General features: G+C 33.2%; 5 protein-coding genes across 5 annotated transcripts; 1 reads left to right on the forward strand and 4 right to left on the reverse strand.

The window, feature by feature from the left end:
• Positions 1–82: 82 nt before the first annotated feature.
• LOC114421746 (SH3 domain-containing protein 3-like) lies at positions 83–5,596 on the reverse strand. Its single transcript, XM_028387810.1, has 10 exons — positions 5,366–5,596; positions 4,859–4,981; positions 4,213–4,282; positions 3,925–4,070; positions 2,699–2,800; positions 1,775–1,972; positions 1,329–1,391; positions 1,125–1,214; positions 938–1,012; positions 83–807 (listed from the first exon to the last, which is right to left on the reverse strand). Exons 1-10 carry the CDS (start codon positions 5,423–5,425, stop codon positions 688–690), a joined length of 1,047 nt encoding a protein of 348 aa, XP_028243611.1. The 5' UTR covers positions 5,426–5,596; the 3' UTR covers positions 83–687.
• Positions 5,597–7,691: 2,095 nt separating this feature from the next.
• LOC114421747 lies at positions 7,692–10,608 on the forward strand. The gene is made up of 4 exons (XM_028387811.1): positions 7,692–7,952; positions 8,230–9,026; positions 9,131–9,229; positions 10,328–10,608. Exons 1-3 carry the CDS (start codon positions 7,865–7,867, stop codon positions 9,221–9,223), a joined length of 978 nt encoding a protein of 325 aa, XP_028243612.1. The 5' UTR covers positions 7,692–7,864; the 3' UTR covers positions 9,224–9,229; positions 10,328–10,608.
• Positions 10,609–11,261: 653 nt separating this feature from the next.
• Positions 11,262–12,465, reverse strand: LOC114421748 (membrane protein PM19L-like). Its single transcript, XM_028387812.1, has 4 exons — positions 12,177–12,465; positions 11,855–12,074; positions 11,714–11,759; positions 11,262–11,625 (listed from the first exon to the last, which is right to left on the reverse strand). The coding sequence occupies exons 1-4, from the start codon at positions 12,301–12,303 to the stop codon at positions 11,536–11,538; spliced, it is 483 nt and encodes a 160-aa protein (XP_028243613.1). The 5' UTR covers positions 12,304–12,465; the 3' UTR covers positions 11,262–11,535.
• Positions 12,466–14,673: 2,208 nt separating this feature from the next.
• LOC114421749 lies at positions 14,674–17,042 on the reverse strand. Its single transcript, XM_028387813.1, has 3 exons — positions 16,963–17,042; positions 15,600–15,849; positions 14,674–15,197 (listed from the first exon to the last, which is right to left on the reverse strand). The coding sequence occupies exons 2-3, from the start codon at positions 15,816–15,818 to the stop codon at positions 15,084–15,086; spliced, it is 333 nt and encodes a 110-aa protein (XP_028243614.1). The 5' UTR covers positions 15,819–15,849; positions 16,963–17,042; the 3' UTR covers positions 14,674–15,083.
• A 1,194-nt stretch (positions 17,043–18,236) lies between these two features.
• Positions 18,237–24,612, reverse strand: LOC114421750. The gene is made up of 9 exons (XM_028387814.1): positions 24,247–24,612; positions 24,028–24,162; positions 23,361–23,471; positions 22,595–22,879; positions 21,927–22,126; positions 20,381–20,639; positions 19,887–19,997; positions 19,110–19,301; positions 18,237–18,854 (listed from the first exon to the last, which is right to left on the reverse strand). Exons 1-9 carry the CDS (start codon positions 24,574–24,576, stop codon positions 18,507–18,509), a joined length of 1,971 nt encoding a protein of 656 aa, XP_028243615.1. The 5' UTR covers positions 24,577–24,612; the 3' UTR covers positions 18,237–18,506.
• Between the last annotated feature and the right edge of the window lie 396 nt (positions 24,613–25,008).

Here is a 25,008-nt window from a genome sequence, read left to right on the forward strand (position 1 = left end):
ACTATTATTAAAACGCCAACTTGATATTTTAAAGGGGAAAAAAACACAACAAAATTCCATTTTAATATAAAGCAATTAATCATAATCGCCCAAAAAAAACTTCATTAAAAAGTAAATTGTAATCTATAATCAAGTATAAAACTTGATCAAACAGTTCCCAAAAGAACATGATCTCACTTTAGGGTAGTATATGGCCCAGTCACATTAATGCTGTCTTGCAGATCACGATCCTGAGTTACTAGAAAATCAGACATTTCTTTCCATTGGACCTATAGGGCTACCTAGGGATTGTACAAATTCAAATCTTATCATCCTTCATTCTTCCAATATGTACTACCACTAACATGAAATGAGCATCAACAAAGACACATGTATTCCAATCAATCAATTACAAAATACAAAAGATAAAAAAGTAAACCCGTGTCTGTGGCCGCAAAGTAAAAAAAAAATGGAAAAACTGTCTGCAAAGCTAGTGTCAAGTGTCACCCTTGAGAAAGAACAGACCACATGTATATTACCCCACAGCTTAACACCCTTTTTTCCTTTCTCTTCATTTCGGGATAACTCTTCCATCAATCCCACCATCAATCCTCTACACCCCTTTTGCTTATCCTCTTTGAGCTATGTGCAGAGCAAAACCAAATATGGGAAACAAACAAAGAATGAATAGCACAAGATGTGTAGAACCTAGTAAACTTCACCAGCCATATTGCTAGAGGGGATTCTTTGTCGTTTCTCCACATATGCGGAAGGAAACCATCCTGCTTTACCGTTGCATTCTCCTTCTGACCATCCTGATGGGCTCACCTGGGTAAGAGCATTTGGAACTTTGGTAAACATGGAGGCTCAAAAAGATTGAGATTAAACCAAATTAATCAAGCAAATTCCGTGAAGACAGTGATAGAAGCACGCAACAATTTGCTGACTTTATACAAACCTTTCGCACAACAACAAAATCACCCTTCGAAAAACTCAGTTCCTTTTCTGATTCAGCACTGAAGGGATGCGTTGCCTGCAAGAGTTGCACCAAAAAATCAGTTGATGAAGAAATAATGATAGTAATGATGATAATGATAATCATAATAATAATCAACTGAGAAATTAGGTTTAGGAATTTAGCATACTTCAGCCAAGAAGTACATTGTTTTCTCTGAGCCATTCTCAGAAATACCTACTGGAGGAGCAGATTCTTTCTTCTGTCTATCTGAGACCATCTGAGAGTTCCAATAAGATGAAAATTATTGAATTACGAAAATGAACATAATTCATAGAAACAACATCACACTCAAAAAAAATACGCTTAAACTTTCAGGACAGTTGGTTCTCACCTCAGCTTCAATTTCACCAAGAATAGCTGCAACTCTTAAATGAAAAGTCTTTTCCCCTTCAACCTATAAAATTAAAAGCACAGACTATAAATAAATCTCTACTCCCTCCATTTCAAAACTATTGATGTTTAAGGTTAGTATAAAATATTAATTTATTTAATCTATAATACCCTTAATTAATACAGGATATAAATGTGGTTTGCTGTTTGTTGAAGTGGTCGTTAAATAAGCTGTAAGTACAATTTTCCTCTTAAAGATCAATATAATTATTTTAAATATGAGTACATGTGGAAAAAAATAATTAATGAGACTTGAAACTAGTAAAACATCAATAGTTTTGGAATAAAAAGAAAAGACTAAAACATCAATAGTTTTGGGAAGGAAGGAGAAAAACAGTTACAAGTTTGGCATTAAGTTACATTAAAAAAATTACTGTGTTATCATACCATGGCAACAAGCCTTTGAAAAGTAAGTCTCTGCTGTTGTGCTTCAACAGCAGCCAATGCAGCTGCAGCTTCTTTACCTAGAACTGCCATGTTTGCTTTCAGCTCCTGCATCTTTGCTTCTGCAGCATGCAGTTTGGCAACCTGTTCAGCAGTTGGAGCTTCCCGAACCCGTGCTTGTCTTCTAACAATCTCCTCTCTCTAATTGAATTTTAAAACCATTCCAAGTTATATGATTAAGAAGAAACAAGTAAGAAAACCAAACTCTAAAGTGAATGAAAATATGTAATAGATAAGAACCATGGATTCACCAAAAAAAAAAGATAAGAACAAAGGTCTAAAAATGGTAGTCTTCAATTCATCAGAAAAAGAAAATGAAAGAGAAATGACAATCTGTTACAGCATGGACACCAAAGCAAAATGGAAAAGGCAAAGTAAAGTATCTCTCAGATCCCAAAGCTGTGAGCCCAAGCCAATGACTGAAAGATTCACAAAATGCAGACTCCACCACAACAACCTCTCCATAAAAACTATATCTAACACCACTACCCTCCACTCAACAATCAACATAACAACCTCCTCTCATATTTGATTTGTGTCCACTCTTTCATTCTGGAATAAACTCCCATATTTTTGGTACATGGCCTAATTGATCCAGCACCTGCCCATATCTTCTTTGGGCTCAACTTCTTGAGCTCTATCAACATTGTTATCATGTAACAGCTGTCTGGAGAATTTCTTTATCAATAATTTCAACATATATTGTTTCTGCCATTCTGGTTTACCATGCATCATACAAAACATGAATCCAAAACTTCACTATTCATTCCATTCCATATATGAGAATGAGATACAAAGTCAAATCACAATTAAGTTACAGGTTGATCCAAGAGCAGAACTGCTAATCCATTCTAAACTTTGACTTACCTGTGCCTCTGCTTCTTGTCTCATCCGACTATATCGTTGAGCAAGATGGCGAGCATCCTCCAAAGGAACACCATTGATCATTTGTCTCAAAGGATCCAATACCTGGAAATTGAAACCATTGGATTCACTTTTCTCCCCTTATACATGTAAAGATAATGCGAATAATAAATTACATAGATCTCCCTTAAGGATTCCAAATGTCACTTTCTCTGTAGTATCAAAACATAAAAATGTTCCTTAGATTTTCACCTTCTCTGAAGGGTTTCAAGAGTGGCACATGTTTCATCAAAATTAAAAATTGGGGGCTATGTATGGCTTGAAAGTAGTAGGTCAATGCAATATTTAATAACCTTAAGAGATATATCAGTATAATTTACTTTAACATATAAAAAAAAATTGTATAAGCATATGGCCATATTCTATCTTCCAAACTATCTGTTATGTAGCATGATCAGTTGACACTCATAATCTAGAGATCCACATCAAAGTATTTTAAACATCAGTGTCTTGTTCATCTAAACTAAAACTAAATTTCACACTGAAAAGGTCATGCAAAGTAATATTGAAATGGTGCCCGGTTCCCCATGCATATCATACACAAACAGTAGCAGAACATGGCTATTTATGAATTATAATATCTAAGTCCAGCCTCATGATAAGGTCAAGAAACACTATATAATGAAAAAGATAGTTAAAATAGCAGCATGTAGATTTTAAACTCCTCTGTAGGTCATTGAAAAGATTCTATCACTGCTTCATATTTTAAGCACCAATTCTTTATCAACTTTTTAAACAACTACTTACTCAGCTAATCATTCACTTGACAATCAGCACACAAAATTTGGTCATTTTAAGACTTCATCTTACTTTATTTTTCAGTAGACTCTTCAATGATTACTGTACAATAAAAAAAATAATAACAGTGATTGCATACAAAGAATGCCCTAGAAATTGTAATATAGTACGGTACATATCAATTGACAATATTTAAACTAAATCATTTGTATCTGGAAAATAGAGTTTTATGAAATTACAACTTAAAACTTTTCAGGACTGGAGTTAAAAAACTGACTTAATGGGGAAAAAGCACAGAGAGAGATATGCAACACCAGTACACGGCTAAGAATACTCATAAATTAAGATGTGGCTGGGAGATAAAACTAATAGAATCTCGTTTTGAACTTGTATTAAAACTTTTACACCTGAACAACATATGAAAAGTCCACCTGCGTAGATAAAAGCCGATTTAATTCTTCGTGCTCCTTTTCCACATGCTTGCGGGCATCACCATATACTGATGCAGCCTTAGCTAATATGTTGTCACTGTTGTTCTCTGCTCCATATTTACAGCAATCCTCAGAAAGTTTTGTTCCTGTCTACCATGGGGATTGTTTATGAGGATTTAATCAAATCATAAGTCAATAAACAAAACTTACAGGTGCTTCTAATTCCTGAACACATGCTATCAAGACTAGTCAAAGTAAAGGAAAAAGGAAACAAAAGCTAATCTTCACCTGTTTCAATATGCTTATAACCTATAGCTGTAAATGTTTCTGCTGCTTTAACAATTTCCTTCTGGAAGTCCTGGATCAGAAGATAGTTTTATGCACATCAATAAACAGAACCAGCATGAGAAGACAAATCATTTAAGATAAATTTCTTTCACGAATGTTATATGACAACTACTACAACTGTGGTTCAGAAAGGCTGCACAGTCATGTTTAAGTTAACCCCACCCCCGGGTTAATTTATACATTCCCCATCTCTCACTACATCACTTAAGGTAAAGCTGATAAATAGACCTTCCATATGTATTCCAAGAGATATAATGTTAAATGTAGGATATCAATGTTTGGGGGTAACAATGGCGGCAACAAGATAATCCGCACCCCTTCTTTTCCAAAACCCCTTTACAAACTGCCAGATCCAAGCTTAACACGAAATGGATTTAAAAGTTGTTGCAAAAATAGGTAAAAAAAAAAATGTGAGTCCATAAATCTGACAAGCACAATAATGCCACTCACCATGCATGAACATTGAATAGACTTCCCTAATAAGCACATAACATTCTATTTTGAGTCAATATGAAGTAGGAAATTCCTTGAAGCTCAAATATAGCAAAGCTAACAATTAATCTAAACATGAAGAGAAAATGCATACCTTCCCTGAACGTGTGGCCCTATACAACTTTTCCAGCTGGTGATGTCTCTGCATTTCGACCTCATCGATGACCACAACATCTGAACTCTCATAACCACTACTACTGAACTGCTTTATTACAGCCTGAATAAAAAGTACACTGACAAAGATCACAAACTAGAAATTGGAAAACAGTATTTTTACCCTGTAACTGTGAAAGTGTGAATCTAAACTTGTAAAACACTATGGTTGGTTGATCCACAAGAATGTGCCAAACACAACCAGGAAAATAACAATTCAACACTTTACTCAAGAGAATGAGCATCTAGATGAACCTAAACTATCCCATTAGTCAAACAACCCCATTTTCAATTGCATTTCAGAACAACGAAAGAAGAACTAAAAGGTCAAAAGTGATCGCCAAATTCTGGGAATTTGGGGTACCAAGATGCAAATTTGGGAAGAGAATGACGGAACTTGAAGTGAGAACGCAGAAAAAGACAAACTTGAAGGGAAGTGAGAGCAAACCTGTTGCTGTTTGGCAACTTGCTCTCTGAGCTTGCTGGCTTGTTTCCTCAGAGCGTCCATGGCAGTTTCTTTGTGCTCTCTATTCTCAATTCTCAGAATATAAAAGACAGACAAACAAAGAAAGTATGAAATCAGATCCAACGAATGTTATCTGAGAGAACCCCAGCTCAGCTCAACGTTGTCGACTTGAATTTTGTCACTCTTTTCCCCTCTTTTTTTCTTCGCTAAATCCCAAAACCGTATATGATATAAGTATGTAATAAGATTTTTATTTTTATTTTTATGGAAAGTATGTAATAAGAATAATTAATAAACCATCAATTTGGTAATAGAGAGTATCACTCTCTCTTTTAAATATATCCTTAAGGTATTGGAAATTATGTTATATCTCCTAAAAAAAAAATTATGTTATATAATCTTTTAAGTATTGAAAGTTTTTTCAAATTAATATCCTAATATTAGTAAATATATCAATCCAAACACTAAAATGATAGATATTTAATAGTTTAAGAACCATTTGTATAACTTCATGTATTTTTGTCTTTTAATTTTATTTATTATTTTTACTCTTTATAACTTTCTTTTTATCAATTATGTTATGCTATCTATGTTAGTTTGTTGGCTGTGATATTTTTTAACACCGATAAAACTAATAGCTTAACAAAAAAGATTGAATTAAAACTAAAAGAAGATAAAAATTAAAAGATCGAATTACTAATTTTGTTTAAAAGCATCAAATTAAAATAAACTTAAAAATTGAAAGTACTTTTTTGTTTAATATTTTTTCCTTCTTTGTTAAGAAAGTTAATGAAGAACAAATGTCACATCTTAGGCACTAATTAGAGTGAAAATGAAAAGTAATTTTCATTAAGATAAACAAGACAAAAAAAATAATTCTTAAAATTTTTTCAATAATAAAACATGCAAATGAATTGAATACACGTGAAAGTTAGATAAATTTAAATATAATATATATATATATATATATATATATATATATATATATATATATATTCTTTGTAACTTATTGCTTAAAAGCTTTAAGATTAAATATGTATGACTTTGATCAATTTTTGGGATGGATGTTTTTACTTTAAAAGTTTCTTAGAAAAATATAAGTGGGGGAATACATCCAAAAAAAAATCTTGTTGTGTTGATGAGTACAAACGTTGATCTCAAAGACTATCAAACAATACAAAGTGTATTTTCAGCAGGGATTGAAAATGGTGTGAGGAAGAGGCCATGCGAGTTTGACTCCTTGACTGCACTACAACTAATCAACCAAGGAGATGTCACTTTTCATCCCTATGCCGCTTTGATCAACAACATAAGACAACTACGACCTCATTCGTGGAATGTTTCTTTCGTTCATACCTTACGTGAAGGAAACTTATGTGTGGATGCCATTGCAAAACTGGGCTCATCCACCACCCATGCTTCTACAACAGATATTTTAAACAACAGCCCCCAGCAAATGCTTTTCCTTGTCCTGACGGATTCCCTAGGAGTCATCTATACTAGATTCTAATTCTGTTTTGTTTCTATTTTTTTTCGATCCTCATCATAAAAAAAAAAAAACAATACAAAGTGGTATTAACGTAAGGTCTCTAGTATTACCATGTGGTTTAAGGATAAACCAAGCAAAAACTTGTCAGCATATGACATCCTACCCAGGTATTGGCAAGCCACAGATGATAGTTTAAAATAGATAGGCCATGGATAAGGAGAAACTCTCCAATAAGAGGAACACATAAATTGTATTATATATTATACATTGATAATAAAGTAAAGAAATTAAATAATACTACTTGTATTAACAAATTCTATATATTTTTTTTATAGTTCATTGTTTAAGAACTCTAAGATTAAACATACTTTACTTGAAATAATTTTGGATTGATGATTTTTTTAAAAGTTTTCTAAGCAACATGCTAACGAGAATAAGAAACTTATATTGATTTATAAGGTCGGCTGTTGATTGAGAAACAACCCAACATCACAACTTTACATCGATCAAAGATATATTTGGACTAACAATTAGGCATTAATTCTTTTAATAATAATAATAAATCAATAGTTACACGTTTCTTTTTCTCCCCTTACTGATAATTATGTTGTCTTAATTTTAAATCTTAATAATTTATACTATTTTAAAAGGCCATTTGAAATTAAGAAGATTTTTTTGCTTTTGATGGGTGACAGGTGGTGTTCACAATAATTTGGTCAAAAGTAAACAGTAATCTTATGAAAATCCAAAACAGATCCCAAAAACGGTAATTTGTTATTTTTAATTAATTGTTACCATAAAGACAAATTTGAAAGTTTGAAACTTTTCTTGGTGGGTAGTTCCGCAGTTTGAACTTTGAAGCTTGAACATGACAGACATGATACCTTTTTCAGAAGCCTAATATTTCTCTTTGCTGTGTCGCTGCATTACATACGATATATATTTAGTGCAAAAGACATAGCTATTAACAGTTCGCTGTCACTCTCCAGATCATGCCTTCAGGTGCTAGGAAGAGAAAAGCTGCCAAAAAAAATAAGGCAAAGAAAAACAGCATCAACCCATCAACCAACAAGCCCAAAGGTACCATTTTTCATTCAAATGCATGTGCATCTGGCAATTAATAATAGATGGGTCCTTTTCAGTTGTATATTATATCTCTTTTTGTTCTATTTGGGTAGATGGGGTTCTGTTAATTATTATTGTTTTGTTTTACTTTCATTGGGATTTTTTAAAAAAATTACGTTGGGAATATGCAGCTGTGATTGATTGTGGTTGGGGTAGTTGAGTTGGGTACATTAGTATTTGTTAATTTGGTTGTTTTAATTGACAATAGTTTGATTGATTGTGTAAATAATAGGAAATGGTGATTTGAAGTCGCGGGATGAGAAAGGAAGTGATGGTGGTGAGGGTAATTCTCCTGCATTTCGTGAACATGGTGACCATCGTAATCCATTCAATGATGGGAGTGAAGATCTGGAAGAGAGAGGGCCATCAGCTGCTCAACCGCATGCTCCTGATGTCGTCGGGTCCCTGGAAGAAGTTGTTAGTGATGTCAAGATTGACCAGGTGTTGGGAGGAAAGGAAGATGGTGTTGTTTTGGTAGAGAGAGGTTTGAAGTCTGAGGAGTGTTTTGAGAGCAAAAATGCAAGTTTTGAGAATGGGAATGGTGGCAATACTCCAAAGGGTCAATCCCTCGCTGAGAAGAACTCAAAGGATGGAAATTGTAATTCAGTTGAAGAGGCAGTTGCAAGTCATAAGTTGGTTAAGTCCATTGATTCTTCCCCTTCCAAAATGACTTCAATTACTGAAATGCCACCAGTTGAGGAGACTGTTAATTCACCTGCTGACTCTTCTGTTAATTTAGTTACAGCCATGGCTTCTGTGTCTGAGGTGGAAAAGAGTGATACTGGAATGTTACTAGAGAAGTCAGTAGTCCATCCAGTAGAAGTGACCAATCTCGCAATGAAGATAAATGACGATAACGTATATTCCTTAACCAATGAGAATGTGACAATGTCAAGTGTGGAGGAGCCTAAGCCAAAGGAATGTGATAGTAAAATGTTAACTTCACCGCCTGCTAGTCCTTTCACTAAATTTACCAATGGTGAAGAACATATTAAGGATTGTAAGACTGCAAAATGTTCTGAAAATCAGGTTTTACATTTTCTCTCATATACATTACAAGTTTTACAATATTTGTAAGTTTTTGGTGAAAAACTAATTTTAAATGTGTTTTTCTTTGCTGAATTAATTTGCAGCCTCATGTAGCATTGGCTCCAAATTTGGTGCAAAAGACCTCCTGGTTGAGTTGCTGTGGATTGTTTGAAGTTCTGTCAAGTTCAAATAGATAATTTCAGGTTTTTCCTTGAAGTTATTTTACCTTGTAAAATCATGCCTGTGTGGATTCTCTTTCAACTTAAAAGGTTGCATTTACATGATACATAGATAAATTTGCTCGCCTCCTGTATGCTTGCTTATGGTTGTTTTTAGTGCATATCTTGTTGCTTTGTTTCTAAATTCTAATTGGTTTGGTAATTTGCGTTTTGAGACTTTTAAATTATTAGAGGGAAGTTTGGTGGTGTTTTCTTTCACTAATCATTGGTTGTTTGTCATTGGTGAGTGCGGGGTGTGTCATGGGTCTTTGGACCAATTTGTAGATGCTAGCTTTGATGGTTTCAATACAAATGAAGATGCTAAATTTGTGACTATCAATCCATGATATTATTTGGTGCATTTGGGAAGAGCACAATGCTCATATTTTTTACGAGATCTGCTTGGCTGAGCAGCTGTTTTGGAATGTGATTAGGCAATCAGATTCAATTTGGTTTTAAACACATGATCTTTTTAAGTGGGTTTCTGTAGCATACACAGAGTGGTTTAGTAACTTTTCTCCATTAGTGATTTGTCTTTTTCTGTTATTCATTTTCCAAATTCTTTGCTATGGAGGATCTCTTATTCTCCAACTGTCTTGTAATTTTATTGTCTTCTTTTGTTGTTGACACTGTCTTGTTCATGAGATTCATGAGCACAATGGGAGGGCATGATTCTTGTAAAATAAGAGTGTGTGCATTTTATTCTGAGCGTTATCAAATATTCATGCCTTTTGGACACAGATTTAAATTATTAAGTGCATGTTTGGAAATCTGGTGCAAAATGACTTTTGAGGCAAAAGTCATTCTGTAAAACGATCAGGACCCTTACTTTTGCTTTTATTTTACTTTTGGATCTGCATTGGAACGTGCACTAAAATAATCTTAACTGCAAACCAAACATGCACTAAGATGTACTTCTTAGTTTTTCATGTGGTATCAATTGGTTTTTTAAGTTATATTATTCTTTCTAATAATGCTCATTTTGGGGATTATTGTAGTAGTATATTGCTCTATCAGTATACAATTATACATTTTAAACTTGCAAATCAAGTTATGGTTGACAACCCTCTGTTTTTCTTGCAGAAATACAAGATACAAGCGTCAAGCGTGAGTATCTCAAATGATGGGTCAAACTTGTGAAGATTTAGAAGAATTTTGTGATATTTTGATTTAGATTATCTCCTTTAAGCTTTTCAAAAATATAGCAGGCAACCAGGCCAAACTGTATAATACATACAACGTTTGTTTACATTACGTTTGTTTGAAGTTATTGTGCTAACAACAGTTTCAGTCTTTCAAACTGATTTGTTAATTCTGCGACATGGAACTTGTCATAGTAATGTTTATTTCACCCTTTCTAATAATGTAGAGCAGCAGTGGGCCAGCAGTGAGACATAGAAACTACCGTAAGAAAATTCACTTTGATCTTTATGATCTAATTCACGATTCTCATGCATAAAGCACTTACAACTGTTTGCAGCGCAGCTCTTTGGGTGTAACTTTACAAGTTCATCTTTAATCAGATTAACTACCAGAACCATAACAAAGCAGGATTCTTCATGTTCTAACTTATGGTGCAATCATACCTCGGATGTGTCCCTGTTCAAATGTCCTTAGTTAGCTATCACCTTGAGAACTTCATTGTAGACTGATGAAACTTTGTTCCTGCCCTGGTCATGGAAATGTCATTGTTTGATAAATGGTTTTTCTTGTCAGGGTTATGGTTCAAAGATTATTCTTTCATGTTTTTCACATAGACCATCCTGGGGATACCAACTGAAGATTTTGTAATTACTGTGCGTGAACTGCTTTTCTAGGAAATAGACCCTTTTAAAAAGATCTAGAAATCTGTTCGACTTTGCATACATGGTCTTTGAGTGCAAATGTTTAGATTCTATTTCTATTGTACCATGTTCCTTGAAGACTTACAAACGCTTATCAAGGCTATGCAGCCTGATGTCTCTGTCATGATCAATGCTCACAGCTTAATCCTAAGAAAGTTGGAGGAAAAGAAAAATAGAAAAGTAAAGATAGTGTTCTCCTTTATTGCTCTTGTAAATGACATACATATTCTTGATTCATACAAATCCAAATTCCAAACGTTCATATCACACCACAATGCTAATTCTCCTTTAACTTAAATGAATTAAAAGTCTTGATTGTTCAGACAGAAAGAGTACATAAACCAAAGAGAAAAGAAAAAGCAAGAGAGGGAGAGAAAAATACAAGCACACAAATACAACTCTTCAAGGCCAACAAAAAAAAAAAACACATTCCCTCAACCTTCAAGTTTATCTTCTATACGCAGCAGCACCGTGAATAGCAACAATGTAGAAAAGCTGTGTAGCTGAAAGTATAATTATAAAAGCCTCCATTGTTTTCTGCAAAATTAGACATTTCAGAGTTCTGTCAGTTGAAAATACACTACAAGAAAGTTTTTAAGAACGTCAATGAATCTTCCTGTCTTACCAGGCGTGCATTTCTGATATGAATCTCAATCTCTTTCCAGGCAAAGCTGCATAAAATTAATTCTAGTTAGATAAGTAAAATAATGCCACATAATTATTTTTGGGAAGGGATGAAGAATAGAGATAATAGAGAAAAGCCTACCCCATGGCCAGGAGTGTAAGAGTCCAAGCCATTGTAGCAACTGAAGCTGCAGATGGCAAGCTTTCTGAAGTCCATGACCGGATATGATTGATTCCTGAAATTGCCGATGCAGCACCAACCACTCCAGCAAGCAAAGCAAATGTGACAAAGAATCCAGTGGATGCATTTCCCATTGGGAAGAACAAGGGTGAAAAATGTGCTGGCAGTTTTAATTCTGGACCTGCATAGTGCATAGTTTCTTAACAACATAAGCAAGCTGAAGAAACACAAAGAATGGTTGGTTACATGAGAGGAAATATGGCGACATTTTAAATTTTCTTGCCTATAATAAAACCATGATCTATTGCTCTGTTCATGGCCCATCCACCAATGCCCAAAACTATGGCATACATGCAGAAGTTCAGCCCCAAAAGAAGGGTGGCAATAGGCTTCATTTGCTCATTAGCCATTTGTGTTGCTATATGTTTTTCGGATAAGGAAGAAAAAGCTGTTTGGAACAAGAAAAGTAATAGGGGATTTCAGGAACCTAAAAAGCAGTGAAGGAAAGTCTCTAAATTCAAGGACCAGGAGGTGCATATGTTTGTTACAAATGAGAGTTCTTATATATATGAGAAATGGATAAAACAGAAGTTTGGGTTCTTTTCTTGACAAGGCTGCTAGTTAGCTCAAAAGCTTCATGCAGACCTGTAAAGATGATGCCTGACAATTACACTACACATTAATATATGTCTGATTCTTACTTGTCTATTATTTATAAGGTTTGTTTAACTGTAAATACCTTCCCAACAGGCAACTTCTTAGGAGTTGTCAGTTGTTTGTTCTCTGAGGCAAGTCATATTCTTTGCCACTCCTGAACTCTTGTCATTCACAACATTCATAAATTGTCAATCCCTGTTAAAAAAAAAAAAAAAAACCTTACATTGTTTCTAACAAATTTAATAATATTGCCCAAATATTTATTATTTAGTTTTATATACTAAAAAAACCTAACCAAATAATTAGAATAAATGATTAATGTAAAGTTAAGATTGAATCATTTACGTATTATTTGAGTTCGATCTTTGACAAAGATAATTCTTAATCTAATTTTAGTTACCTTTCGATCAAACTCTAGATTAATTAAGATTTTTTTTCGTGATCAATAAAAAGTTAAAGAATTAACTATTAAAAAATACTCAAGTATGTAAAGTTCACATAACATCATAATATATTGATATTACCATATTAATATTAATATAAAAAATTCTAAACTATGTATTATTTTATTGAATTTTATGATAATCATAGGTTAAATTAATTTTTAATCCTCTATTTTTTTATTTAATTAAGTTTTTTAATTTTTAAAAAAGTTTCAATTTGTTTTTGTCGTTTCATCTACCACCGTCAAGTCTGTGAAGAAACAGCTAAGGTCGGAAACCTTAAAAGGTCTCCACCGTGGGAAATGACTTTACAGCCGTTAGATCCTTCTTTTTCTTAGCTGGTGGCTGAGATTATTCTTTATTTTCTTTTTTTTATTTATCTTTTTCCGGTTTTATCCCCTCTCTTCCCACAGTCACAGACAACCGTACGCCACCAGGGACATTCCCAGGGCGGCGTTACGTTGTTCCGACGGTGTTCTATTCCCTCTGTAGCTTTTGTCGCGGCTTCATCCCCAAAACCCTTAAACCGTTAATTAGGATGACGAGACAATACAACGCTTCGAACCACCGCACCCCAACTCTCCCTTCTTAACCCAAACCTGCAAAAATTCAGAAAACAAACCAACAACACAACTCTACGTAGGTTTTAGAAGCTAACAAGGTTTTAGGGCAAAAGTGAATACAATAAAAGTGTCGTCAGCGGTGGCCGGTATTATTGTTGTTGGCTGTTGTTTCCAGCAGTGGGTGGAGAGAAAGGGGCAAGGTTGTGTTGGAAAAGATTGAGTAAAAGAAAATAAGAAATAAAAAGGAAAATCTAACCGTTCATTTAAAAACCAGTAGATCCAAGGTAGTTCCACATTCACTAAAGGGAATGACACCTTTACCATTATCGATTTGGACTGGTTGAATGGAGGAATCAAATTCAACTCATTCTAAAAATTAGATGATCTAATTAAATCTAAAAAAACAAAAATTAAATTAAATCAAACTAATAATAAGGAGAATGAAAACTATAATGGAGATCTTTTGGTTGATTTGGGGCTCTTGAGCATCTTGATCTAACAAGCCTTGAGCTTCTCTTAAATCTAATTTTTCTTATTATATTTTATTTTATCTTATCTTTATTGTGCAAAAAAACACAATGCCGATTGACAATATTACACGAGGGTGTATTCCATTCTTCTTTATAAGAGAAAAAAAATGACTTTCTCAACATTTCTTGTAAGTTCGTTAATACTATAATTTGAACCATGCGTGTTAAAATTAATTTACTTTTAAGAACAAATCTTCTCAAATTAAATGCTCAATGACAGAAATCAAACCCAAACATTGGGATTTCAAGCATGAATTGAACTTACAAATTTTTCTGCATAAATATACTTTTCCGCATAATCTAACCACTTCTACACTAAAAAAAAAAAAACACTTCCAATAAATTTACTTGAGACCCAAAACTTATATATTCTACAAAGCTCAAGTGCTAACCATGAAAAATTAATTCAAAATGGGAATGTAACATCCGAAATCAGGGCTATTTTAACCAATTTCAATAATTTTTCTAATAAACATTATAAAAGAGGGGGGGGGGGGGGGGGGGGGATAACATAAAAAATAAATAAATTAAAATCAACTTAAAATAGTTTTAGAATTAAAAAAGTCTCATAATGTGAGCTATCCAAATTGGGCCAAAATGTATGAATAAGACATTTATTAGATGGAGTTCGCCAAGCTAGCAATAAAATTCCAAAAGGAAACAACCTAAACCTAGACCTGAATTTGAATTGCAAACATCCGTAGAAGCAACTCAAAATTAGAAACCTTGAAAGACATGCACTTAATTGGAAAGAAATATATCTATTACAATTGTATAATAGATTTTCTTATTAGAAAGAAATGAACTAATGAGTGAATGATATAATTTATTCATCAGCACTAAATCCCATTCCTCTTACTCTTCGTTAAGTTTTTTCGTTCTGGATAAAAAGCTATGAAACCATTTTTTTCATTCAGAAGAAACAGTCACCCCACCAAAATCTACAGTGTAGTACAAAGGCATGTTCCATGCATGCAAAAATGAACACTACCAATCATTATGGCTGATAAACCTCGGGAAGCTGAAGACCAACACTAGAAGCAGATTTTCCAAGAGTCCTTTTTACTTCATCTGACCTATCCACGGCAATATTGTATGAAAAAAGTAAATCCTGCAAAAATGTCAACAATGATGCATGGTCAAAAAGCCAGATGGATAAAACGTAGTTTTCTTGAAAAATATATTTATTCACAATAAAATGAGTAAAAAAATGATATCAATGATATGACAGAATCTGCATTGGTTTTCTCCAGGCTCAGCCACACCTCAGTGATGCTGATCACTACTCAAAAACCACATCCTCTTAGTCTTCTGTGCTTATTTTAATTTAACAATATGCATACCTTAACTAAAGCTGTTAAGTGTTGACACTTGACACCTTGTTTATAACTAAACGAGTTGGTGTAAATCTCATTGTTTGGCCAATAACAACGGTTCAATCAAACTTCTTACCCACGGGTACAAACAAATGACTATTTGAATCTTGAACGAAAAATGAATCAGAGAGCAATACCTTGTGATGGTGTACACTGTTAAGAAGAAAAGTATAATCACGAGCAAGCTTTATTTTCTGTTGGATAGCCACACAGTCAGACAAATTTCGGTTGTTACGGAACTCTGAGGTTACAAATTCTATAAAATGTCTCTTGTTCTCTTCCTTCCCAATATGTTTCTTGACTGCCTTGAGAAGAAGGCGATAAATGTTAGCTGTTTGGAAGGCGTCGGATCTCATTTGTTTCTATCAATATCCACAACCTACTTCCCTGCATAGGATGGCACACATTATAGGAATCTTGTTAGCAGAAAAAATTAAAATTAGAAACCTAAATGATGGGAGGGAGAAGGTATAAAAGAAAGATTACAACAGAAAGAGGAGTGCAAAATTTCATCCTAAATAGGTGCAAAAAAACAAAGATAAAGAAAGTTGTATAGAATGAGGATCTTCAATTCCTTTGTGTATTTGATTCCATGACTAACAAAATATTGAGTACAAACTAGGATCAATCTTGGGTTTGGTAGAGTTCCTAACTCAATTTTACACTACAGCAATTTTCTTCATTAGAAAATCCTAGAAGACATGCAGAAAGAAGTTTATCATATGTTTATGTATAACAATTCCATTACAACATGCACTTACTCAATTTGTTGCATCTCAGAAAATATTTTACAAATGATGCAACTAGTTCAAAAAAAATTGACTTATTGTGCTAAATGGTAGCCAAGATAATTCAAATTTGAAGTCATTCCATCAACAACTGAACACTGGAAAATACTTAGAAAGATGCCATGATCATTCTACAAGAAATCATTAACTCAGAGCTTGAATATGCAGCTACAGCTAGCACGTTTTTCAGATTCCTTGCTCTGTGAGTACTGTCACAATTCATATCAAAGATATATTGTGTCATACTCATATCATATGTGGTCCAATAAACAAGTGAGAACCAAAGCAAGGGGTATGTCAAAAGAATTTGTTGTGAACATTTTCATTAATAAAATTGAATATTGGACCCCATAAATCACAATTTGTTTGTGGTTCCCCTTCCCCATGTTTCAGAACACATATCAAACAGTTTGTGTGCAAAATCAAATATACTGCAAAACACAAATTGCAACAAAATGTGAAACATAATGGAACGGGCAAACAGAGTATCATACAAGGAAAAATACATAAATAAATAAAAGTCAGATCCACAAACACAAGTGAAAATGAGGAATAACACAGAATCATATCATATTAACAAACAATTAAATATATCCATATTTTTGCAACTATGAAAATGCAGAAAGTAAGTTAATTAACATTCGTAGAAGAATCGATTGAAGTACGGCAAGCAAAATAACGAAAATCAAATCAGCGTTGCTTCTTTTCTTACTCGCTGAACTCAAAGCGTTGCTTCTTGCGTTTGCGTCACAAATATTGGTCTAGGCAGGGTTTTCAGTTATTATCTAAACGAATAAAAACTTGTTTAAAATGAATAAACGAATTTATAACTTCGAATAATTAATTTTAGCTTTTATATAAAAATAATAATTTTAGATTTTAAAAAATGATTGTGGGTTAAAAAAAAATATTGAGTAATTAATAAAACAGAACATTAAACTAATTAATCTAATGTTTGTAAAATTTTGAATAGAAGTTATTAAATTAGTCAAAATCCTAATATGATTTTCGATAACTAATGGCTTAAGAAAAGATTATGTTTCATAAAATTAACTAAAAACTAACTAGAAGCTTTAATATCTTAAAATTGAAAAATTAGTTTATTAAATTATAAATATTTAATAAAATTAACTTAAAAAGCATAAAATACTAGAAAAATAATAAAAACGTGATTTTATTTAAAAAGAATAATCAAAGGATAAATATATTTAGGATAAAAAAAATTATAACTACTTCAAATAACATTTCAAAAATGATAAAAATTATTAAAAAATTACTAAAAAAGTTTATTATCAACTGCCACACAAACTTTATAGTTAGAAAAAAAATTAGAAACTAACTAAAATGTCTTTGAAACATAATCTAAAAAGGGAAAAAAATATTTTATTAGAATAATATATCCATTTATCTATTCTTTTTTGTATTTTTTTAGTTATATGCTGTTGGTGTTATTGTCTAAAATATTTACGGATTTTATAATTTTTTTTAGGAAAAGCTGGTTAATACTGCTTTGTGCAAAATTCGTGGAAACCAAAGTTAGTGAATAACGCTTTGTGCAAAGCTCATTCCACTTATAAACCTGCACGTATATGTTGCTCCATACGCCCTTAGAGGATTCTTAGCACTTATTTACACCCCACCTTACGGGTTCCAACATATATAAGGGTTAAGAAATCCACACTTTACAAAGACTGCCTCATGACTATACATTGATGTTATAATTGTGAATTATTCCCATCAGAATCCTATAAACAAAGCACCTAAAGAGTCACCATGTATATATAAATTCTTGCTTTTCATTTACTATTATTCTGCTGATTCATCCAATGACTTCGGACATTACAATAGCTTTGCATGTATCCACCACCTTCAACAACACGTTGGGACGTAGAAACACTTGAAAGCTTAGCTTGATCAATAAACATTAAAAGTAAGCTTCAAAATAAATAAACAAAAATGCATTTAACCAGGAAATTACACCATCAATGACTTAAAATCATATCCAGCTCAAATGGTAAATCTCATTCATAAAATATGGTTGAATCTCGTGTCTACATAAAAAATTCCACATATTAAAGGAATATCATACACGATACATCATATATATGCCCATATTTTTTGTTTTTTGGGGCATTTGTGATTTCTTTCTCTCTCATACATGAGTATTACGAAGTACTAATACTATCTAATCTATTGGGGCTGTCATTTAATACATGAATATTCCCTCTCATCACTAAATCAATATAATTTATTGAATTATTCTCTAACCTCCACTATACAAACCTTATCCAACGAACATGCGTTTAAGGAACTATATATGCTACAAGAGAGCTCATATGAATTGGGGGTGGACGAGGTGAGAGTAACCCATTCTTTGTCAACTTTCTCAACAAAGGAATGTGCCTTTGGGATTGCATCAAATTGGAGTTTGTTGCTTTGCTTCGTTAACTTCTTTACAAAGTCCATCGAGAATATCAAGTCAAAGTTTTCTTCCGAATCAGTGATTTTAGGCGAAATTTGTATCCCAATCTTGGCTTCCCGTGAATTAATCAACCCAAGAAGTAGAGAGTTTCCACCGGCCATTTTTTCACTTGTGCAGCAAACCTGCAAGAATGTATGTACATTACAAATGAATCAAGGAAAGTATACACCATTAAGTAACTGTATAGCTGCAACAATGAGTCAACACTAAAAGTAGATGCATCAAATCAGCAACTAAAAAACCTAACAAAAATGCCCTTGCTCTGTTTTACTCATAGAGTTATGCATTACAGCTTAAGTCTTGACAAGTAAAAGTGTAAATGTACAATATGCATGCATCAATCTCAATATAAAGAGAAAAAGAAAAAATAATCTAACCTCAATGTACTCAACACCCATGTCAATAAGATTATCTGCAATACTATGGTTTGAAAACAAGCTAATAAGTCCCCCAGATCCAACTGGAGATTGGAGTATTTCCCAAGGTGATTTCATTAAAATCTTATATTTGTTCTGTCCCTTGGGCAAACTGCTAATTACTGGCAGCTTCTCTTCCTCCAAAAACCATACCTGAAAGAGGGTTAAAATATGATATTATGCAAAAAGCCAATTACACAGGCATGAGAAGAGCTCGGCACTAGAATTATATTTTAAAATAAAAAAGGCTAATGATGTTTTGTCTATCAATTGAATGTTGTTGCTTGCAGATGGAACATCACTTCACTTCTCCAGTGTAAGATAGTATGATTCATGGTAGACATATGATATCTTTAAAGGTAAAATACCATAAGTTAAAGGTTACTGCAATGCAATATTGAAATTTTCAGTTAACAAGCAATGACCAAACAATATTCCATCCTTTACACTTCCCCGGACTAAACCAATATGGGTGGATGGCATATTATTCATAATACAATATTGACAATGAGACAAGACCAAACATTGTTATAACAAGAAGTAAAGGTAAAGTAGAATTTCAAGATGAAAGCCATTTGGAAACTAAAGTTATATGACCTTTCCTTTCAACCAAAAATTCTGAACCTCAGTGTATGTTATTTGGGATAGAACAAGAGATATGCAACAGTGACAAACTTTAGTACATATCTAACTGAGATAATACATGATATAAAAAGAGATCCTTGGTGTGATGTGAACCTTTTCAGAGTCAAATGCGAAGTAATTGTTGCTTGTAAACAGATTCCTAAAAGACTGAATTTGTTGGGCTGAGGAAACCAAAATTAAAGGCACAGAAACATGATCTTTGACCTGCAAAATCATTAGATGAAGGAAAACTATTCAGTATAGTCGCTCCAAAAGATACTTAGTCAGATAATACTTCACAAATGAGCCTAACTTATATCATCAAGGTAGAAAAAGGAAGAAACATATAATAGAACATAATACATTCTCTTCAAAATAATGGAAGTGAACAAGAACAGAACATTAACTGCTGGTGTTTTTTTTATCCCTTCAAGTATTTGTTGAAGAGATTATTGTTCAGCTATAATTAAATTAAACACAAGATCCATCTGATGGATCATGGAAAAAATAATTTTTCGCAACAATGAATCGTTATCACAAGGATATTTACCAAAAGTAAATAATTAAAACACAAATTTACAACCTTTACAAAATTTTCACTGTAGTACCTTTTGAAACATGTGAAGTACCGAAGTGTCAATTGCTTCATTTTCAACCTTGTTAGAGTCAGAAATGCTCCCCTGATGCTCTTTGTCATTCAAGAGAAAGACAATAGCCATTTTCCCCTTAGACATGAGCTCAAGTCCCTTCTCTTGCATATCTCTAAATAACTTATTTTTACCTCCATTTAAAAAATATTCCTCTGATATTTGGATAGAATTTATAAGCTTTGCTTCTATGGCACCGACCAACTCAGCAACTTTCCATCTGATTTAAAAAGGTAAAAAAAAAAAACATAAATAAAAATTCCAGCAAATGAAACTAGGGATACATAAACGGAATTTTTCCTTTGTCAATAAACAAGGGCTAGGAAGTGGTGACAAAAAAAGATTTAAAAAAAGTTACATTACTTTGAAGATCTTTATAGTTTTATTGAATTTTTAAATAAGTCCCTGTAATTTAATATTTTTAACAAAATCCTCACACTTTTTTTAAGTAGGTCCCCTACCTGCAAATGACAGATAATTTTTACCAAACTACAGGGACCTATGTGAGAACTTAGGTAAAGTATTTGAACTAATTCAATTGTGGTATTTGACAAATATATTCTATGGTTTATCTAAATATTCAAAAAAATTCCTATAATTTAAAAAAAAAAATTGATGGAGTCTTAACAACCATTAATGGGTAAGGACTCATTCCTAAAGCTTTGATTTTTAACCATGCCAAATGGTGTCATGTATTAATGGGTAAGGACTCATTCCTAAAGCTTTGGTTTTTAACCATGCCGAATGGTGTCATGTGATCCATGTAGCCAACCTCACCTAGTGGAATAAGGCTTTGTTGTTGTTGTTGTTGTTCTGCTTCTTCTTCTTTGTAATGAGTATGGATTCATTTAGATATCTTTAAGAGTGTAAGGGCTTTGTTAAAAACTTCTAAACAATAAGAACCTATGTAAGAATTTAGTAAAACTATACGGACCTCGAAAGTAACTTCATAAAAGTTGATGATAATTAGATAAAGTTCAAAAGCAATGAAGTGAATAATTGAATTAGAAGATGCTAATATGTCCTATCATTTTAGTATCAATAGGGATGGGTGGTGATGTCCAAAACCGAGTACTTCAACCACCCATGAAATGACATCGGACCACATATTAACTACAACAATAATTTATCTTTCTTATTTTTGTGGGGGTGGTGGACAAGGATGTCAAAACTTAAAATGACTCCGGTTTACAATTGAGAGAAAGTTGGAGTGAGTGACATCAATTAAGGAAAAATTGTTAGAATTATGTCTAAGATGGTTTGGACATGTGAGAAGAAGACCAATAGAGCCTCCAATATCCAATGGAGGATAGCCTACTAATTAGAAGTAGAGATAGACCAAGAAAGATTCTATGTGAAACCATTAAAAATGATCTAAAATTAAATGGCTTAGCTGAAGAAATAAGAACTGTTTTTGGATGGTACACAACCACATTGTTCAACTTATGAAGCTGACCCTACTGTGTGGGAACAGGCTTTCATTTTTGTTGTTGTTATATTAACTTGCCTCTTTGCTGGCCGCTCAAGACTTTGTAAAGCCTCCTGGAGCAATTTGGAATTTACACCAACAATCTGATCACTAAGCAAGCTCCATTGATCTTTCTCACCATATTGAAATCCATGAAATATGTGTTTTTGCTCCATTTCAATGAGTTTCTTTTTTGCTGCTATGAGACGCTTTTGAAACTTTTTCTTTTCTTTCCATTCCTGACACCATTAAGTGAATTATCCAGAACCAATTAAATATTTGTACCAATTATCCATGGTAAAGAGATCCCAGTTAAATATTGATACAACAACAAAGTAACTAGTCCATAAAAGGCAATTTAGAATCTAAATAATACAAGTACAAATATTGAGATGTAAAGCATAATGCCACCTTATGAAAATCAAATTCCACTCAGGTTGGTATAATGTAAGTCAGCCAGCATGACTTACATACAAATGGAAAATAAAAGTACTAAAAATCATATTTAAATGATACATAATTGTGTTCCTTTTTTTGTGGGAGTTACAGTTATGCCTCAATTCACCTTTAAAAGGTAGAAGCTGAGAAATGTAACATAGCAAGAGGAATTAAGCACACAACTAAGAAGAAGAAAAACATATTCAGTGACAATAAAAACTCCTAAAAGTAACAAATTAGTAGTGAAGTATTAGGGTTGTATGGCTCACAAGTTGGCGCCTTTCTTTTTTGGACCTATCATCAAATCGTAAATTTAATTCCAGGAGTCCCTTGGGTGGTGTAATATGCATTTGTCTTCTTTTCATATCAACATCTGGAACAATGGCTTCAACAAAAGGTACCAAAACAAGCTGATCAGATGCATCTATTTCTGCTGACCTTGACTTGCCACTTTTGTCAAGCATATCAAAAGATGAATCAAGTACAATTTGTAGTAGGTCATTGGCTCCACTATTGAAAACATTCATGACAGTTCCCACAAGTTTTCCATTTTCCTGATAGGAACAAGCGTGGTCAACACCTTTAAAAATTGCATTGTGGATTAAAAACTCACAATAAGGTGGCAAGAATACCAAAATAGAAATTCAAAGCTCATACAAATCAATATAACAATATCTTTAGGTTATTCATAGTTGCCCTTTTCATTTTTATCACTATATTAGCACTTGCCATTTCATTTGCTAGCAGTCAGATATGTATCTATAAAAGAGCTCAATAGAAAAGGAATAGTCCTGTTTTATGAAAGGGTATAAATTATGTGGCAAACAGTTGGCATTTCTGTTACAATAGCACACTGGTGAGAATCACCAAGTTAATACAAAACTCGAAAATATAGCAGAAAAACAGCTGAGGAATATAAGAGAGATAATTTTGTTTTATTAGTAGGTGATGCTTTAGCAAAATTTTAAATAATGAATAAGGACAGGAGAAAGTGTTTGTCTTCATGTAGACACAAGATTGGGGATTAGAACAAACCTTCATAAAAACTTTCATCCCTATCAGATCATGTGTGTAAAATTCACCCTCCTCTAATTCCGGCCTGTCTTCATCCACCACAAGCAAGGTAGCACCAATAAGCTTCTTAGCCTGCATGGTGTATTGATTAGTCAAGGCCAAAAAGTATGCATATCATATGATTGAACGAGCCAGGTCTACATAGGAAACTTGACGCTTCCACTTGCAACCACAAGTGCAACATCCCTTTCAAGGAGCAATAAATAAAGGCGAGTTCCGAGCAGCAATAATTTTAACAGTGTAACATCTGTTTTTGTCATTGTGGCATCAAACTGACTTTAAAATATGATTATCAAAAAATGAATTCACTAAGGTGCTTCCTCTTTCTTGAATTAACATATACAAATATACTGACATAAGGGACATTTGGAAGAGCTTAGAGAGAGCTTATTTGAACTCATGAAAATAGCTTATGACTCCTATATTAAGTTCATCGCGGCAACGTTTATATACACTATATTAGTACTTTTCGGATTACCAAAACAATCTCTTCTTAACTTATTCCAATAACTTTCATGATAAAATTTATGAGTTATGACACAAGCTCTCACGTGACAATAACTCATTGAATAAGCTCTCACAAAAAATTTATAATATTAGAAAGGGTATGTGTGGGGTATTGAAAAACCTGGTCCACTGTGTCAATTCCTCTGAATTTGAGTATCCAACTCTTAAGTGCAGGGTGCTCTCTACCTTCCTCCAGCTCAACTTCATGAACACTTTCTCCACCCAAAACCTTGCTCTTCAACCATCTTCTTCCAGGCTACTCAACAAACAACTTACTTAGCCACTGCAACTTGCACAAACACAAACAAGAGATTCATAAAAATAAAAAGAAAAACATTACAGTGGAAAAGCGCAGTTGAGGAAAATCGGTGGCTGGCTTGACGCGAATCTCGCCCTGAATTCCATGAACACTCGATATGTAGCCAATGTTAACGAAGCCCGGTTCGTCGTTGGTGGTGTCGCTGTCGTCAATAACAACCTTCTCGGTGGTCGCTGTAACCGTTGCAAAAGAGCGACGAAACTTAACTGAATGCTGAAAACGTGAATATGTATTGAAGTGCGAAGGGGCGTGTGTGGCTGGAGTTAAAAAAGAAGGTTTGAAAGGGAATCCAAGAGAAAGTGGAGGCTGAAACGGGCGTTGGAGAGCCGGGGGCAGTGCCTCTATCTGCATTTTCTGCTCACTGCATTTGCTTGGCAACGATAAATTAAATAAACAAAACAGAAATATCAATTTGTACTTTGTTTCCCACTTTCCTTACTCAACTCTTGTTGCTCGTCGTGGTTTTTTATTTTTTTATTTTCAATTAATATATATATATATATATATATATATATGATTTTTCTTTTAAATTAAACCTTGGGAAAAATACGTCTAACCCATTATTATATTATAAATTTAAATTATTATTTTAAAAATCAAAATAATATTTATATATGTTAGGATAATTATTTTGAGTGTGAGCGTTTTACAGAGACTATTTTCAACAAGAATGTTTTCAAACGTTTCTCTTAAACGACAATATTTTTTTAAAATATCTTAGAAGTTATATTAGATTAGGATTTCAAGAAACTTCTTTTATAAAAAAAGTTTTGTGGTGTTTAA

This window comes from Glycine soja, chromosome 8, assembly GCF_004193775.1.
Source record: "Glycine soja cultivar W05 chromosome 8, ASM419377v2, whole genome shotgun sequence".
In the NCBI taxonomy this organism is placed as follows: Eukaryota; Viridiplantae; Streptophyta; class Magnoliopsida; order Fabales; family Fabaceae; genus Glycine; species Glycine soja.